General features: G+C 41.3%; 1 protein-coding gene across 2 annotated transcripts in view; it reads right to left on the bottom strand.

Annotated features, from left to right (window-relative positions):
- Window positions 1–969: 969 nt before the first annotated feature.
- RSF1 (remodeling and spacing factor 1) overlaps window positions 970–17,303 on the bottom strand; it is a 59,160-nt gene continuing 42,826 nt past the window's right edge. For both annotated transcript variants that reach the window (XM_040704597.2, XM_040704600.2), the window contains 6 exons: window positions 16,718–16,827; window positions 14,078–14,145; window positions 12,750–12,957; window positions 11,803–12,026; window positions 10,475–10,666; window positions 970–8,678 (listed from right to left, as the gene is read on the bottom strand). In XM_040704597.2, the coding sequence (XP_040560531.1) occupies window positions 8,113–8,678; window positions 10,475–10,666; window positions 11,803–12,026; window positions 12,750–12,957; window positions 14,078–14,145; window positions 16,718–16,827 (1,368 nt within the window). In that variant the 3' untranslated portion in view covers window positions 970–8,112. The remainder of the gene's footprint in view (window positions 8,679–10,474; window positions 10,667–11,802; window positions 12,027–12,749; window positions 12,958–14,077; window positions 14,146–16,717; window positions 16,828–17,303) is intronic.

Below are 17,303 nucleotides of genomic sequence, written 5' to 3'. Positions count from 1 at the left end.
GGGATCAGCCAGCACCCACCCAGAGTGGCAAAGAGCCATCTTAGGATAGCGCACAGGGCTCACCATGCCTGATTCTCTCCACTGCTTGCACAGCATTTCAGCATTCAGTGCACGATGATCATCAGCACACTCAGTCCATTGAAAACAGAAATGTAAAATTTTGGCATTTCATTTCAAGGAAGAGGATGGAGCTCTCATCACTACAGGAATGTACTGCAGCCTGACTATAACCACACATGCATTGGGAAAAGAAAAAGGATCAACTGGCTTCCATGGTTAATGCTGAGAGAAATCACACTTTTCCCAGTTCATGCTTCTTTCCCTGATTTCTTCCTGTTAAGTTATATGATGGTGTCAGCGTTCACTGCCACAGCCACATGTCAGAACATCTACATTTTTAGAGCTTCTCTGCCAACATGCATTTAGTCTAAATAACTTCGCTTCTTAGTTTCATGTGGAAACCTCAGAGATGTCTGCTGGCAAAGCCTAGCGGAGGACTCCACCAGCCATGCCAGAAGTACTGCTAAGTGGTGCATGGGCTCTCACCTGCAAGAATTCACCACTGTGCTCCTATAATTACGCCACTCCCCTGGCAAATAAAGAACATGTTGTAGCCTCAAGCAAATGCTGAATTCCATCCTTGCTCCTGGTTTTTGTCAACTGACTGCAACACCACCAGTCAGATGTAAAAAACATGCGTTAAAAATCATTAACAACTGCAAAAATAATTCCATCAGATCTTCCTCATTGTCGGTCAGAGCTGGTCAAGGAGAGGAAAACTTGATTTTAACAGAATTAATGCCAAGCATGAATTCTCCATTCCCATGGCAGCCATTGAGCCACTGCTGGAAAAACACAGCAGCCATTTCTTGGTGCTTAAGCTGAAAGAAATCCCTCCAGGATGGGCACAGGTGACCGCCATTAAAGAGCACTCGTTGCTTCAATACACATTATACTTTGTACATCAACTTATTTCAATTTTTTTTTTTATTATGACAATTTACATGTCATATTTATATGAAAGAAATGACAGTAGATATTATAACAAAAACATTATGAAAGAAAAGTTACACAATTAGGCCTACAAGCTATAAAATGGCTTCAGGCCCAGCTTATACACAAAGAGTTCTGACCAGACTGTAGTGAGACAACGCTGAACAATTCATTAACAAAAATATTGGCACCAGCCTTAACATTTTTTTTTTTTACTTCATTTACAAGGAATACAGTATTTAAACAGTTGTGTACTGCAAATCTAAAAACATGAGCTGTTATTAAACTGCAGTTAACCCTTTGAGCACTGAGGCCACCATGTCTTCCATTTTAAAAGGTTTTAATGCATCGTGTTTCACATGCATGTGGTATTTCTGGCGAGGGGGGAAGGACAGTGAAAGCACCACCCAATTTATGTGCAACAATGACAATTCCAGTTTTTTCAACATCTCTCTCCCCACCTCCCACACACACAGTGTGTGTCCCTCGGTCCTTTCCCTTTGATACTGTAGCAAGTCACGATGGAAAAGATTTAAAAATCAAGGTTCAGGACTCTGAAATGCACGGGTTAAGCCTTGCAAAGAGCTCGGCTTGCGGGACTTCTAGAGAAAGAAAAGAAAAACGAGGCCAACTGTGAATGAGACTGATGTTAAGGAACTCCAGATTTCTTTGTGAACATGCAAACAGCACACAGGAGTAAGACGAGACTGTATTTCATGTAAGTATATCTGAGATTTTAACCTATCCGGCAGTTTTCGATCTAATTGTCACACAAATTGGAGGACAGCCATTCTGCTAGCAATTACCTGGTCTATGCTATCTGGGACAGTGAATACATCCAATGCTTGTCTAGCATCTGCCTAAAACTCTGCGCCTATTCAAGAACCATCGTGCATACCGACAACAGTGACATTTAAGTGTTTGAATCAGTTCAATGCCATCTCATGGCTGCTGCAAATCTAAGAAGCAGGGCTAGCAACTAGCAACCTGACTGGCATGAAAAACAAATCGTTTTCATGCAGGTTAGGGGGAGAAGTACCATTTTAATGAATATAGCATAGGAATAAGATACTGTACAAGATTTTAGAGTCCATATAATGAGTATGAAATGGAAAACTAAACAAGGTATATAGCTGTATGGTTTGATTTCCTTTTCTACCACTAACTTGAGTAGCAGATTAGTATCAGTTAAGGACTTTAAACTAACAAATGGTGCACTGGTAACGAGGCCTATAGTATGTTTTAGTAGAAGGACTTTATCCCCTTAGGATCATTTAAGTCAAGTTCTGACAGACTAATCTAAGTATCACTAATCGGTTTAGTCATGTGGGACATAAGAAGAGGAACAAAGGACAAAGGAACCTGCGTGGACTCCAAGCAACATCCCCAAAGGCAAACATTGTCACAGTGCTCTACGGACTGATCCGAATCTTCTCCACGTCCGTGCTGTGCTGGTGGAACCGCTCCCTCAAGAAAAGAGACTGTGAACAGCTTTTCCTGTTGCTCTGAAGGTCACGATGAGAAATGGAGGGTGTCAAGATGATTCTCTTACCCAGAGACCTTCCATTTGAAATACAGTCTTTAAAGGGCAAATCAGAAGCAGTTTTTAAGCCTGTCCAAGACCCATATTGCAAATTGCATGGGCTTGCGTCCACATCTTTCCATTCCACTTCCCTCCACCCATTCCCCATCTCCTGTTAGTGGAAAGAGCATTCCAACAGCAGGAGAAACCAACTCGGTCTGCACCTGGGGAACCAGTGAGACTGACTATACACAAAGTGCTGCCAAGTGCACAAAGTAAACCAACTGAAGGAATAGAGCAACTCTATCTTTCAGTTTTCCTTAGTAACCTTTGGGGTTATATGTAGCAATAGTAGATCTATTTGCAGACACACCTGCCTTCATTAAGCACGTGTCCTCTCTATTGCTGTATCATCCCCTCTCCTGATCACAAGCTCAGGTGTGGGGTGCCAGCATTTACAAAACGATAGTCAAAAACCCAAGCTGTAGGACTTGCTTTTAATGGCAGTTATACCTGGAGCCTTTACACCACATCCTCAATTATAAAAACTTCTTGTCTACTTAGAGTGTCCTATTCTTTCCCCCAGAAGCTGTACACATTTTTTTTTAAGTAAGTGTCATACTAAGCAATATACATCTTCTGCAATATACAAAATAAGTTAAATTATTCCAAAGCATTGGGACAAACAACTCCCAAGCACACACTTTTGCCGTTTGGAACTATCTCATTGAGTTACACCTAACCTAAAATAAGAGCTTGGTAAGTGATGCATATTTTCAGAAGTGACCAGTAATCCTCAGTGCCCCAACTGCTGCATGTCCAGCTTCAGGGGATAAGTATTTCTGAAGCCAAAGTGTCCCCAAATCTACAGCATCACAAAGTGGTCACTGAGAATTGTAATTACTTCAGTATATGCTGGATAATAAGTACTGTTTCTGTTTTTTTTTTTTCTTTTTTTTTTTCTTTTCATTTTCTGTCTTCTGACATATTAAGTGATACAGTCCCTACCCCACTTGTTCTAGAAGGGGAGGAGGAAAAGTAAGATCCCAGGAAACATGGGCTTCATCCTGCACATCCTTATTTCAGACAGCAGTCCTAAATGCTCCCATAGATTGTTTAACACTGGAGGAGCTGCAGAGCTGTGCTCTTTTTGCATGAATTGCTGGAGATTTCCCCACCATATTCAACAGATTTTGTTTTCCAGAAAGTTACCATTTGAAGATATTTGATATTTTTACACATATTTATACATGAAAGGATTTTATATACCCAGTGAACTGAAAGCAAATGTAAATATGTATCTAGGGTGCACGCAGCACATTGGTTGCCTGTGGATAGCATTCACTACACATGTACCAAAACCAATTCTCAAGGCCTAAGCATTGCCATTTTGAATTGATGATACAAATCCCTTGTCACCAAAATTACTCATTTACTTTTCATTAAAGAAAAAAAAAAAGGTGAAAGTAAGTAATTTGAAACAACTTGCAGAACATTTTGACCAGGCCTTCCTACTGCAGAGCTGAACTGAAAACCAAGCTGTAAGCACCTGAAAACAGAGCTATGCAATGGACACCCTGACAATGGACTACTGAAATCATTAAACAGCATCCAGATACCAAACAGTTCAAGTGAGAAACATGAAGACAAATCAGAATAAGGGCACCGCTACCAGTTTCTCTTTTGTGAACATACATTTTCACCTCAAGGTTCTTTGAGTGGGATCCCTCAGAGTGCAGGCCAGCACTTGGAAAACAGCAGTGACCAGGAAAGATGTCCACTTCAGTCATCAGCTCCCACTGCCTGAAGAGTAATCGAGACGTTTCAATCCACAGAAATCTTGAGGTGACATATTTATACACGACCAATTTAGAGAAAAAGCATCTCTGTTTTTCTCAAGCGCCATTAGAACAGAGCAATCCTTTCATTAAATAAATCAGGAAGATACAGTAATTTTATAAGGTAATTTAACATATAGGAAATCAAACTATCCAAGAGCTCAGAGAGTTTGTTGTTCAGTACTCGTCTTTCTACAGGCTTTCAACATTAAGGGTTTTTTTTTTTTTTTTTTTTTTGGTAGCTTAGTGATGTTGTTTTCCATTTTTAAATCAAGGTTTAGAAGATTCAATAACTAGAAGACAGCAACTGCAATGAAATCTTGCCTTCTTAATTCCCCACCCTTCTGGCTGGATTAACGCTCCACATTCCTTAGTACAGAGTGGCCATACTTTGCACATCATGTCCCATGCTCATGGCAAAGAGCCATCCTTTATCTTTGTGGCACCCAAAAACATCCATTCCCCAACTCAGATTATAGTTCCTTCCCTTCTCCAGTGCTTCTTAAGACTCACACAGCCCACAGAAATCAGTTCACTTTCTTCCTCATCAGTTATACTCGGAAGGATCTGCAGTTAAAAAAGACACAGCTCATGGTGTCAACTTGCATGCAAAGAACAGGAGATCGCCAAATAAACTGCCTCTGTGCTCAGCCAATAGGTGCTCCTTCTTCTGCCATTCAGTCCATCGTGTGATAAACCCCTGGCTGGAATGCATTCTGCTCCTTACACACCCTGAACTTCTGTTAGCTCAAAGCCACACCTGAAGATGAGCAGTCAAAGACATGTGACTTCTGATCTCACGATGCATACAGAAGAGCACAAGCTGCTAAGGACATCACAACACCTGGAGGACATTCCCACTCTGGGATTCACATACACATGACACAACAGCATGAGCCCCACGTGGCAGCCAGCTGGCCTTGTGTCTGAAAACATCTTTCCAAACAGATTTACATTTCCGACCATGCTGGAAGCCTTAGACAGGAGAGAAAACAGAAGTTTTAAAATCCTGGGCTCTGTAGAACATCTAGGCAGATTCTCCTTGCACAATATTCCCACTGGTCTCATGGGACCTTGGGATCCCAAGGGATGAAGCCATCCCAGCTGTCAAAGGTGACTTCTCAGAAGACAGAGAATTGTTTTGTAAAACTGACCAATAGAAAGTAATAACCTGTCTGTCTACATGGGTTAAACTTCATGCTCTTGACATAAAATGCAGTGCTCCACTTCTGCTTTCTGGTCTTGTACGTCACTCCCGAACACAGTGCTCAATTTCTTCCTGGTTGGTATATGCGCTATTTTAACTGCTTTGTATTTTCCTACATTCACAATGACTCACCCACTACATATCCAGCATTTGGGGCTGTCTACAAGCAAGAACGTTTGCTACGGCACTGATCAGACAGGAAAAGGCTCCATCTGGCAGCAAAAAAGGTGATGGCACTGCCAAAATAAATGAGAAGTCAGTGTTTGCAGTGTTGCTGCAAGGGAATCAAGACAGTTTGCACTGCAAATATTAAAAATGCTTAGCAATTATTAACATTAGAAAGTGGAAGCCATATGTTCTTGCTTGTTTTAAAACACAAGTATATTAGAAATGTAGAAGCACTACATTTATGCATCACCTAGGCAAAGAAAAACACTGTAGTAGCTAAAATGCTACATACAATTTTAAGAACATTCTAAACCCTGTTTTAATACCTGCTCGTGAAATCTATTAACAGTTAACATTGATAAGGTGGAAAGATATTTAATCTTTAATGACGTTCAATTCTCATTTAGAAAGAGTGTGATTTCTCTTTTTTTTCCTAATCACAAGCTTGCTTAGCACAGAAGACAATGAACGAGCTCTCTTTCTTGCAGCTCTGACGATTCTAGTTTTAGATGTGCACTGCTAGAACCCAATCGAGGAACAGTCACGGAATGGTTCTGATAGAACTCGTGGAGAGAGGTGGGGAAACAAAACCAAGACTTTCCAGGCCAGAAGTAGGTATTTTTGGATCTAGGTTGTCTAGAGAGGTATTTAGTAAAGGCCTAATGCCGGTTTTAGTAGAAGAAAACAGAAGTGCTTCATGACTGACTAGTAAATACAATAAAATGGAAGGGAATCAGGTGGGGCAGGAAAGGAGAACTCACTCCTCAGTGGCAGCAGCAGTTTTGGTGCATCCATTGCCGGCAATGGACATCAACACCAGTCAAAAATCCAAATCTCAGAGCAAAAGGAGTAACAGATGTGACCTTTTTGGATTTCAACATTTGGCAGATCTTTTTCCGCTGTCTGTGTGCTACAACATGTATGAATGCTACAGCCTGCATCTTAATTCCAAATGAAGAGAAAACTCAACGCTACCCAAAGCAAATTTCAGCTCTGCTCCTTCTCATGTGCCCACGTTTGTTGGTTTTGTTTGTAGTCTCCATTTTTTTTTTAATGAAAGCACATATCACTTCAGGCCCACTCCAATGTTGATGAGACGTCTTGGAGTTGAGTGTTTTCTCTCAGAAATACTGCCTTCTTGAAATCAGTTTGGTCACGTGACAATTATTAAAATGTATTTTAAGAAAATTCTAATGGCCAAAGGCCAACACTACATTCAAAACCTGCTAATACATCCAGGCAGATAAGTAAAATCAAAACAAAAACACACACAAACCCCAAACAGAAAACCTCCAAAAGGAAAACTGTTCCATTTGTTTACTTCAATTTGAAGTAGATACTAAGGACATGAATGGACCAGTCACGGTTTATTGGAAAATCCCTCAATCCTTTGATGCGCTGTAATTCGGTGGTCAGTGCAGTTTGTACAGACACATTCCATTCGGAATACTCCAACAGAAGGTGAAACACAAGTGGCCAGGCAGCTACTGCAGGATTCTTTTGTCTGTAAAAGTTTGCAGCACGTCAAGATGCCATCCCGTTTACAGACCAACTTCACATCAGTGCGTCCTCCCACTAGACACCGTGCACAGAAGACCATCTGATGAACTACGCATGAGATAGCTTTGTAAATTCATCGCTAGCATGTTTCAACTGTCAAAAACTTCATTACAGTACACTTTACTGTACAAACACTTTAAAGGATGTTTATTAGGAAAGTCTGCAAGTCATAATGGATAGTAGAGTTCTTGTTTATGGTACCTTCTTGGCCTCTAGTAATTCTGTTTGCCTCCGGTATTAAAACCAAACTGCTTCCATGAAGGTGATTACTAATGAGCTATGGCATGTTAACCTACAACTCACAAAATGCGACAGTACAGACGTTAAATTTGAGACTGTCTGTTAAGTTGTAATCTAAGTTGTGAACATTTAAATATAATATATATCTCATATGAAAAAGCTAAAGCACAAGTGCTTCTGCACCCCGCCCACCCCTTGAGCCAAACCCACCCTAAATTCCGGTTTGGGCCCTGACCGATTTGGAATGCTTTCTTAGGCCACCCATTTCCACAAATTTGTATGCACTCAGGAAATATAAAGCCAAAAATATACAAATCTCTTGTTGTGATAAGGTTTTTGTGAGTGAAATTACCCAGGACCATGGACTTGGAAGGAGAAAGGGGGGTAAGAGAGGGAATTTACAGCAATTCTTCTTCAAAGTTCAAAACTGGTCACTTCACAGAAAGACTGCAGGACTGGTGAAATTCTTGCTTCTAAAAAGTGATACTGTAGTGGAGAATTTTCTAGGAAAAATAAAACAGCTTTTAATAACTGGCCCGCTGGTATGAGCTACCGTGGAATAAATTAGCACAAAAACGGAAGTCTTATAACTGTTCACTGTTACAGACGTAATCAACAAGGTCAGTCACTCTCAAAAGTTCATCTTCATCTTCCTCTGGCCCTACCGCTTCCTGCCCGCTCCCCGTCCCGTTGGGCGCCAGGCTGGCACTGGCTGTGCTGTCCTTGGGGGCTTGGGTCTTCTCACTAGGTTTGCCAATCAAGTTCTCAATGGTTTTACCTGGGCTCTGTCCGTTGGTGGAAGGCAAGTCCACCAGGCTGTAGTCCAAAGGGCTCTCTACTTTCCCTACGTTATCAAAGTCATCTTCATCATCACTTTCTATCCGGTAGCAGTGCTTCTTGGTGTTGTCTTGAGGAGCCTGTGGTGCTGGCAGCTTATTTGCAGGGTTTTCTGCCTCATCGTTAGCATTTTCGCAGTTATCTTCGTCATCTGTTTCAATTCTATTGAGCCGTTTGCGGACAGGCCTCTCTTCATCTTCCTCATCCTCTCCTTCCTCAGAGTAGTCGTCCGTACTTCGCCGACGTTTTCGAATCAATCGCTTCGACTCTTTTGTGGAATCATCATCTTCGGAGTTCTTGGACGCGTAGCTCTCTGGAATAAGCAGCAGACTTAAAGCCATTAGCAAATCTGAGTGCATGCAAAACCATTACACTCCTATTTTTTAATGATTTACACTCATCAAAATGCCATCTCTCTCTCTGTCTCTCAGCACACACATTTCAGCCTCCTTCCTCAGTCCCCCAGCCATGTCAAAACACTTGCATACTTCTCACATTCTAAACAAACTGCTCAAATAGCAAAGTCCAGCAATCTGTTGGTATTCTGCTCTCAGGCTGAGCATTATGGAAGGCTTTGGAGGCCTCTGCTAGTTAGTGCTTGTAGTTAGAAGTGCTAACTACATCAGGAATAGCACAACTTTACAGCCTTCCAGTGAGGACCCTCTGTGGAGCCAGCAGTTGGACTCAGTGATACTCATGAGTCCCTTCCAACTGAGGATATTCTACGCTTCTGTGAAATAATGGCTGCACCACCTTCAAATTATATATACATATATATATATATATATGCACACATATACATGCACACAACTGTACTATCCTCCCCCTACCAAATTCTACAGGACTTCTTTCAAAGCACATGAACACTGTTTGAATGTGGCTGGAAGGCTGCTGTCCCTCAATGGAAGCCTTTTCCTTGCAAACTGGCTTAGGTGAGAAAAGACAGACTGAAAAATCAAACACTATTGGCTTTCTCCTTGCTATTTCCATTATAAATGCATGCAAATTGTCATTTTTAAAGACATTATCAGTGTAGGTTCAGGTTGCTAGAGACTTTGTCAGAGTTCCAGTATTTTCAACGTAATTACATTTCCAGTAACTGTTACACACTTTTTACATAAGATCCATGGGAAACTACTGGAATGGTACTAAATGTCATTGGGTTTAGTGTGCAAAAAGCTAGTACCAAAAATACCAGAAGAAATGGGTTTCCATGTACAAAAGACCATCAATCAGGCATTGTTTAAAGTGCAGGCAGCAAAGAAAAAGTCAGCCACCATATAGCAGATCATGAGCGGGCAGCCTATATATCCTATTTCTGAGAACAGACTGTATATTGAAGAATGAGGTCAAGTTTTCAAGATACCATACAGCTGCATTACATACTTGCCTCCCTTCATGGAAGGGAATCCTGTAACACTCTATAGACTCAGGCCAGCACTTCCAGCACTACAGGTGCTCTGGCACCCACTGCAACCTGTAAAGCTCAGCACATCTCAGTACCAAACAGACGGTTCTCATGAGCTGGGCATCAGAATTCAAAGGACCCAAAGCCAGTGGCTGTGTCTGTACAAGCTAATTTTGTATCTAAATACACATCAGTGGCTCATGGAGTGACTGACATTAGTGCGAGCAGGTTTTCTGTAACATCATACACACCTGCACTGATTGCAGCACCTTCAAACAGGAGACTGCATAGGGATTGGAAAAGGCTGAATGACCACAAAGGAAGGTAGGGTGGCATACCGACCTACACAAAAACAATCAGGGAGCCAGAAGGCAAAAAAGAATCTTTGAGCATTTGTGGAGAAGGCTTTGTGGCCTCTTAACAGAGAAGTGGCATTAATTATAGCTTTGAAATGCCACCACTCATTGCCAGACACCGTGAAGTCAGACCTGTGAGGCCAGAGCAGGGACAGTGACTCAGAAGTAACCATTAACGGCGCATCACACAGTACCTGTGGGCTGCTTCACAAGTAAACAGTTTATGAGAAACAACAAGGAACTCCAGAAAGAACATTTTCTGGGCATCTCTGAATTATACACAGTTTTTCCCTTAGGCTAATGCAGATATACACCAGCTCCTGCAAACCAGACTGTGTATTTTACCTTCACTATCTGAAGTGGAGAGCCTGCGTTTATGAACTCTTCTTAACTCCTTTCCATATCGGACACTTTTCTGAGAGCCATCACTTTCTGAATCCTCCTTGTAGTTAACTTGCCTCTTCTGATTCCTTCTTGATCTTCTCCTCCTGGTTTCCAGGTAATCATCATCGCTGTAATCTGTGTAATCACCACTCTCTGTACAGAAGAAAACAGCCGTGTCTTTTATTCCATTAAGACAAAACTGCACTATTTAGATGAGCTTTAGACCAGCACAGATAAAACCAGGCACATTTCCAGCAGAAGAGAGTCTCAGCCATCACACCTCATTAGCCTGACCTATCCCAGGCTCATGCATCACTTCTCCCTTTCACTGCCAGCAGCGAATTGCTTACTTTTAAAAAACCTTCTCACAAATCTTTCTCCATCCAACTCTCCCAGAGCAGGTTTTCTTCCCATGTTTTTTCCCTCATATCTACTGGTGCCAAAGATGCTTCCTTTACAATTCCTGACAGTTGAAGCAACCTGAGTCGATGACATATATATTACCACTTCCACTGGAAAGCTCCCCCCCCCCCCCCTTTTTTTTTCTTCTCAATTTAAACGCACTGCACGCTGCCCAAATAATTCTCAGAACAGGTAGATGAATAGAAACAACAAAACGAGAATTCAGGTAAGATCTGACTTTGAAGTATTAAATCATTTACAACAAACCTAGGCTTAAAAGTTCACCTGCAACAGAAACTATGGAGAAGAAACTTACCATCATTCTCAGTTCTTCCTGCACCGGAATACTGCACCTACTGGCTTTAAGAATTGAACGTATTTACATTTTCAACAGTTAACATCAGCTCTGAGTCAACTTCTGCTGCTTTTTCACTGAGCTGTGCCAGAGCAATTATCCTGAGATCACAGTAAGTGAAGGAAAATGTTTCTTTCAGAAGAAGCTTTTTCAAAGTTATTCAGAAGGTCTTCAAGTACATATAAAGAAGAATATTTTTGCTTCCATCCTTTGTATTCCGTGCAATCACGTTCCAAACAGACAGGTACAGGAGAGCAGAAACTGTCCACAAAGGACATGACATAGGGGAGCATACATTTAAATACAGACTTATTTTAAATGCCAAGAACCTAGTACTCAGCAAGTTTCCTTTAGAACACTCACAGCAGAACAAGCAGCAAACAGCTTTACAGACAGGAAGCAAATATGATATACACTTGACCAAAGGAACCAAAACCACCAGTGTCCATGTCATGACAGGAAACTGAGAATTCCACTCTTCCTCTCTCCAGCACAAAATATTCCATACATTTAAAAGACCACTTATACTCACCAGATTCTCTGCTTGAATTGTCCTCGGAATCTTCATCTTCATCATCTTCAGAGTATTTTTTCTTGACTGTTTTCCTTCGTAACCGCCTGCTTTGCCTCATGGGCCTGGAGAGGTGTCGCCTGGATATGCGGGCACAGAACTCAGAATCACTGTCTTCGTTTGATGGTGGATCATCTTCACTTTCGTCCAGATTTTCCTCTGATATAACAAACTCATCCTGAGATCTGTTCAAAGAGAGACCACAGACAACAGAGAGATCTGAAATGAAGGACTGAAACATTACCTTCTCTTCATGAGCAAGTAATACGTGCAAGGCAGGTACTTAACAAAGCTGCACAAATCTTATACAAAGGACATGTACTAAAGATCCAGAGTGAGCAAACTGCCATCACTGATGTGTAGTTTCTGTTCTCTCTTGGAAGACAGCTTTACAATGCATGACATTACACGGTGGATCAAAACAGCGGGTAGATATGAACGCTACATCACACACATTTGTTTTCTGCAGTGTAACCCTCTTCTTTGGCTGTGTTCAAACCCTATCTTTTAGAAAGCAAAAGGCAAGAGCTGATTCCAGGACCCAAATGTCAAGTTTTGTACGCTGGAGAAATTTTACTTTTCTGATTTCTAAATGGCAACCAGGCCAAATAAAGATCCCATAGAACAGGACATATTTTCAGAAGAACAACCCGCCTCACTTTAGCTACGTCTTTGCTAAGGATAGGTTTTGCTTAAAATGGAGGTTGGATGACTGCAGCACGTGGATTTGAAGTATGGTTTTTCCAGGACAAGTAAATTCAACTAAGCCAGGAGTATTTTTGCTGGCTCTGTACAATGGTGTTCCAGATCCAGACGTGTTCTCCCAGTGACCATTTTAGGGGTGCTGCAGAGTCACAGAAACCCGAAGCAGGCAGTGAGTCGTGGTAGAAGCTAAACTGGAGACCTACCCATCACTGATCTTAAACTCGTCCTCGCTCTCTTCCTCATCCAGATTACTGTCACTATCCAGGTCGTTTAGTCGCCGTCGTTTCTTGCGCCGTGCTGCAGCAGCCCTTTGGGGTCGCTTATTTTCTTTCCTTTCTTCCTCTAGGATTGTGGAAATGTCTTTTCCACGATGTCCTGTGATATTAGACATGTCTTTGCCTCTGCCAATGCCTGAATTCAGTGATAGAAAGGGGAAAATAAGAACAAGATTATTTTTGTTTAACTTAGCCCAGAACTTTCTTTCATTCCTCTTGCTTCAGATTATTTTCTGTAACAGAATAACTTTTTGACGCTGTTAGGAGTCCGGGCAGACATAACCCCAGCTGTCGTCCCTGGGAAACACTGAAGTCAACACAGAAGACAGAAGGTAAACGTTGGCATTCTGCTAATAAACCACAAAGTACATTATCCCCCAGTGACAGTGCTTTTTGAGTAGGGCAGACAGCAGAAAATACCTCTTCTTCCTAAGGCCTTCATACTCTTCTTGGGAGCTTTGGGAGCAGTTAAGCTGCTGTTTGGCCAATAAATAGACTTTAAGAAAAGCTGGTTTTACTGTTGAGGATTTAAGTTACATTTATTAATGTCCTGTGTAACACACCCCCAGATACCTGAGTTTCAGATTGTCTGCATACATCCGCTGGCCTTCTGAAAACTGCTGTCTGTACAGAGACGCCAGAAGCCATATAAGGAAGGGATTAAGTTTCACAGCAGTTCTCTCCACAAAAGCTAAGGTGATGCAGAAGCACAGATTCACCAGTCTCAGGTACTTTGGAAGATTTCTCTTTTGTTCCCTGTGGTGCCCCACCAAGCAGCAAGAAGTGCAACTGCACTTCATTCATGTACAGCTGAGAAGTGCTCACAGATCTGCATTAACATTTCAAGACTGTATCTGTAGACCCAGCCTTCAAAGGGTCCAAATGTGGACCAGTTTCTGAACCCAATATTTACAGGTGTCAGATGTCAGTGGTGCTGGCTGCCACTCTCAAATTCAAAACATAGCGAATTAATCTTAAAAAGTGTCCTGTCATGATTGTTTACTCTATCCATGTATTAAAACGTGTACAAGTTGAATTTAACTATCAACACCAAATGCTTTTTGGCATCTTCTGGCAGCTTGGCATGGCCATTTCCAAGGGAAATTATTTAGTATGAGCCCAAAAGTGCAATATTAAGAACGGTAAATTACACAGCATAAGGGAGAGGACTCTATTCATTGCCTGTCATACCAAAATAAATTCGGTCTCAACCTTCATACCACCATTGGAATGAAAAATAAATAAGAGAAACATACCTCCTCCATCAGCTTCCTTGATGTCATCTTCAATTGCCTCATCAATTGCCTCATCAAATTCATCAAACCTAAAAGTAACAGTTTTCATTTATGATTTTATATGACGTTACAGAAACATACCCCAACATCTAAAACCGCTTTAACCAACCACACTGCATAGGAAATGGGCTGCATAAAAGACAAAATAACATAGACAAAGGGGCGGATGCATGAGAAAACTGATGTTTTCTAGAAGATATGCTTATTATTTCTATTTGCAAGTGAAGTATTTATCACTGTCAGACCTTTTAGTACTGAGTTACATGAACAGAAAAGCACGTTCGTTTTACACGACACACTGCTGAATTTAATGATACGTAATTTGAAAACTATTTGCAATGGTACCACACCAAACATCAGCAATTCCTTCACACCTTTTATAGGGATGACATACACACTGCCTATTTGCAGAACAGGCTTCCTGGAAAGCACCTATTAAAGCCAAGGGATAATTATTCACCCTTGCCTTGAGAATGCATTTCACATAGCTTCATTTCTGCTCACAGTAATTACACGTTATGGACTGGCAGCACTCTAAGCTGAACCAGAGGAGATGTACCGTACAGAGCTCTTCATAGCAACACACAAATAAACCATAAGGTAACGTTACATAACTGAATAGGAAAAAGAGAAGCAGTTCGCTTTTGTAAGCCTGCCTCAATCCCTGCACACAGAATGGCTCATTGAAGGGGAAGAGCAAATGGAGGAGAAAGGAGCCAGTCCTCCTACACAGAAGATGACTTCTTTAGATGGTTTCTGCAGTTAGGAATTGCAGTCTTGTAACAAGGGAATGTTACCTGTATTACCCAGAGTCCACCTTGAGGAATTACACACAAAAAGTACAACTTGTATTATCTTTGTAGGAAAGACATTCTGTTTAGATTATTTTTTCCACTTGTTTCTCTGTTTTTAAAACAGAAATGACTGCATGGGTCCATACTTTCATCAAAGATTTGGCTTGCCAGTCACTAAAGAAAGATCGCAGGTACGTTTTTCTCTGTCCTCCATTGTAACCTCCAGCAGAAGAAGACAAGAACAGATCCGGTATTGCTCTATAACCCAACAGCAGCCATAAAACACCTTCTTTTAAAATGAGGTGACTGATTGCTGGTCTTTCTGTATATCCCGAGAACAACTGTATGTCATGTTTAAGGCCACTTTACACAGTAAGGAAGTAACTCTGAAATTATTCCATCAATAAGACTTGTCCCATATCACCCAAACACTACTTTCCCTCTACAGCACTAAAAAAAAAAAAAACCTTTAAAATGTGAGAAATCACTTAATGCTCTCAAGTCACAAATAGCCTGAAATCCAATGTGGGCTGACAACTGCTTGTCAATTAGCTGTAATGGTACATCATTGCTGCTGCTGCTTTATTCAGGAAGCAGATTTTTGCTAACCTTCTCACAAAAGGAAAGCACAGATGACAAAAAAAGGAACTAACCTGTCTTCAGAGAACCAGAATGCTAACAATACAGATTTGTCTGTAAGCAGAATGAGACATTTAGCATTTATTTTCCCCCTTGGAAGGAAAGCACGCACAGTTCTCACTGGTGCTAATAGGACTTCACTGCAAACATATAGATTTGAAGTGGCACACTGACATGTGCAATACTTTCACCAGCTCAAAGTTATGTGCGTGATACAGTCTGTGAGACAGACTGTCATTTTCTATCAAAGACTGATCTTCAGGAGCAACATTACAATAAACATTACTTCCAACAATATTTATTGCCTCTCTATAACGTGTGTCCTGCTGAAGCCATGCCAGATATCCCACAGGTAAGATTCCTGGCCAGATGCTGCCTGACCTGTCATGGACATAGCAGCAAATCTATCTAATTGTGCCCCTGGCATCATGTTCCTTATAGAAATACTTAATTTCACAAGCCAGAAATGACATTTTTGTTAGTGTGGCTTCTGCTGTTAATTTTATAAGTTACAGAAACTCAACAGCTAAGTAAGGTCAGAATGAGTTTGCTAAGCAGGCTGAAAAACCAACGCAAAGGTCACATCTCTCCTCAGTGGCACAACCAGACTGAGTTTAACCACGGCTATTTGCTGGAAAGTTGTGGAAGTTGTAACGTTCTCATTTATTATGATACGGGTCTACAAAGAACAAGCACTGTGGGAAAGGCAAGACTCCTTATATTCCTAATGCAACTGCAACAAAAAACACAAGCTCTCAGGCAGCAGTGCTCTTCTCCAGTCCCCACAGAGGAAAAAAAGAGAGATGGGAACTTCAGGCCTTTAGACAGGAGCAAAAGTTTTCCCTTCCAACAGAAAGCAGGAGTATAATCCACCTGCTTTAACTTACTGCAGGTGCTGCGATAACACCATCTTCTTCTCCAGCACTGCTGAACAAAGTACCACATGTTTTAACTTTTTATGCATCCAATTTTCAATATACAAAGTAATAAGCACCTCTGTTTCACAAACATCCAGCATAACCAGTATTCAGAGGAAACAACACAGACACTTTAATTTGGCCTCTCTTTTAAATGTAAAAGTGTGCATGAGAAGCAGGAGGTTGACTGAGAAGGAAAATGATAGTATGCTTTCTTTTTGCTTTATAAACTGTTTAAACAAGCTGCCTACCTGTAGCTTATGCATTTCCGGGTTCTGGTAGACCTCCTTTCAAGCAGCTTTGATTTGTGCTTTTTGGAATCTTTCTTTTTTTCTTCTTGACCTTCAGGGATTTCTGGCTCCTGTTGACATAAGACAGAACTGTCAAGAAGTTCTCTTCACTCCCTCCAGTTTTCTCATGCTCACACCACACACAAACACATTACTCAAAGGCTGAGGTTCCACTGTACCACCGTGTTAATGCTACAGCAACCAGGTGATGCTCCCAGCTCCTGTAAATGCAGCAAGCTGAACAAACCAATCAGGTAAGTCTCTGTGCACAGCGACTCTGCCCCTGTGCCACCACACTGTTCTTTGATCCATATAGCCAACAACAAGGGTGGCTTGTGCAGGGGCTGGCTTTGGTCTGAGCCACTACAAATGCCTTTACATGGTGCAGCTTTGATGAAATCCACACAGTTTAATTTTATTACATTCTTTCCAATTTATTCATTTTTAAAAAATCTGTCCCTGGGTTGAGTTTCAGACTCTCAGCCAGAGAGTCTCTTGCAAGTCTGCAAAATCTGTTACTATTTATCTGCTATCCAGAGACAGAGGG

Source organism: Gallus gallus, chromosome 1 (assembly GCF_016699485.2).
Source record: "Gallus gallus isolate bGalGal1 chromosome 1, bGalGal1.mat.broiler.GRCg7b, whole genome shotgun sequence".
Taxonomy (NCBI): Eukaryota; Metazoa; Chordata; class Aves; order Galliformes; family Phasianidae; genus Gallus; species Gallus gallus.
Note: the sequence above shows the minus strand (reverse complement) of the source record. Positions and strands in the feature narration are given on the sequence as shown.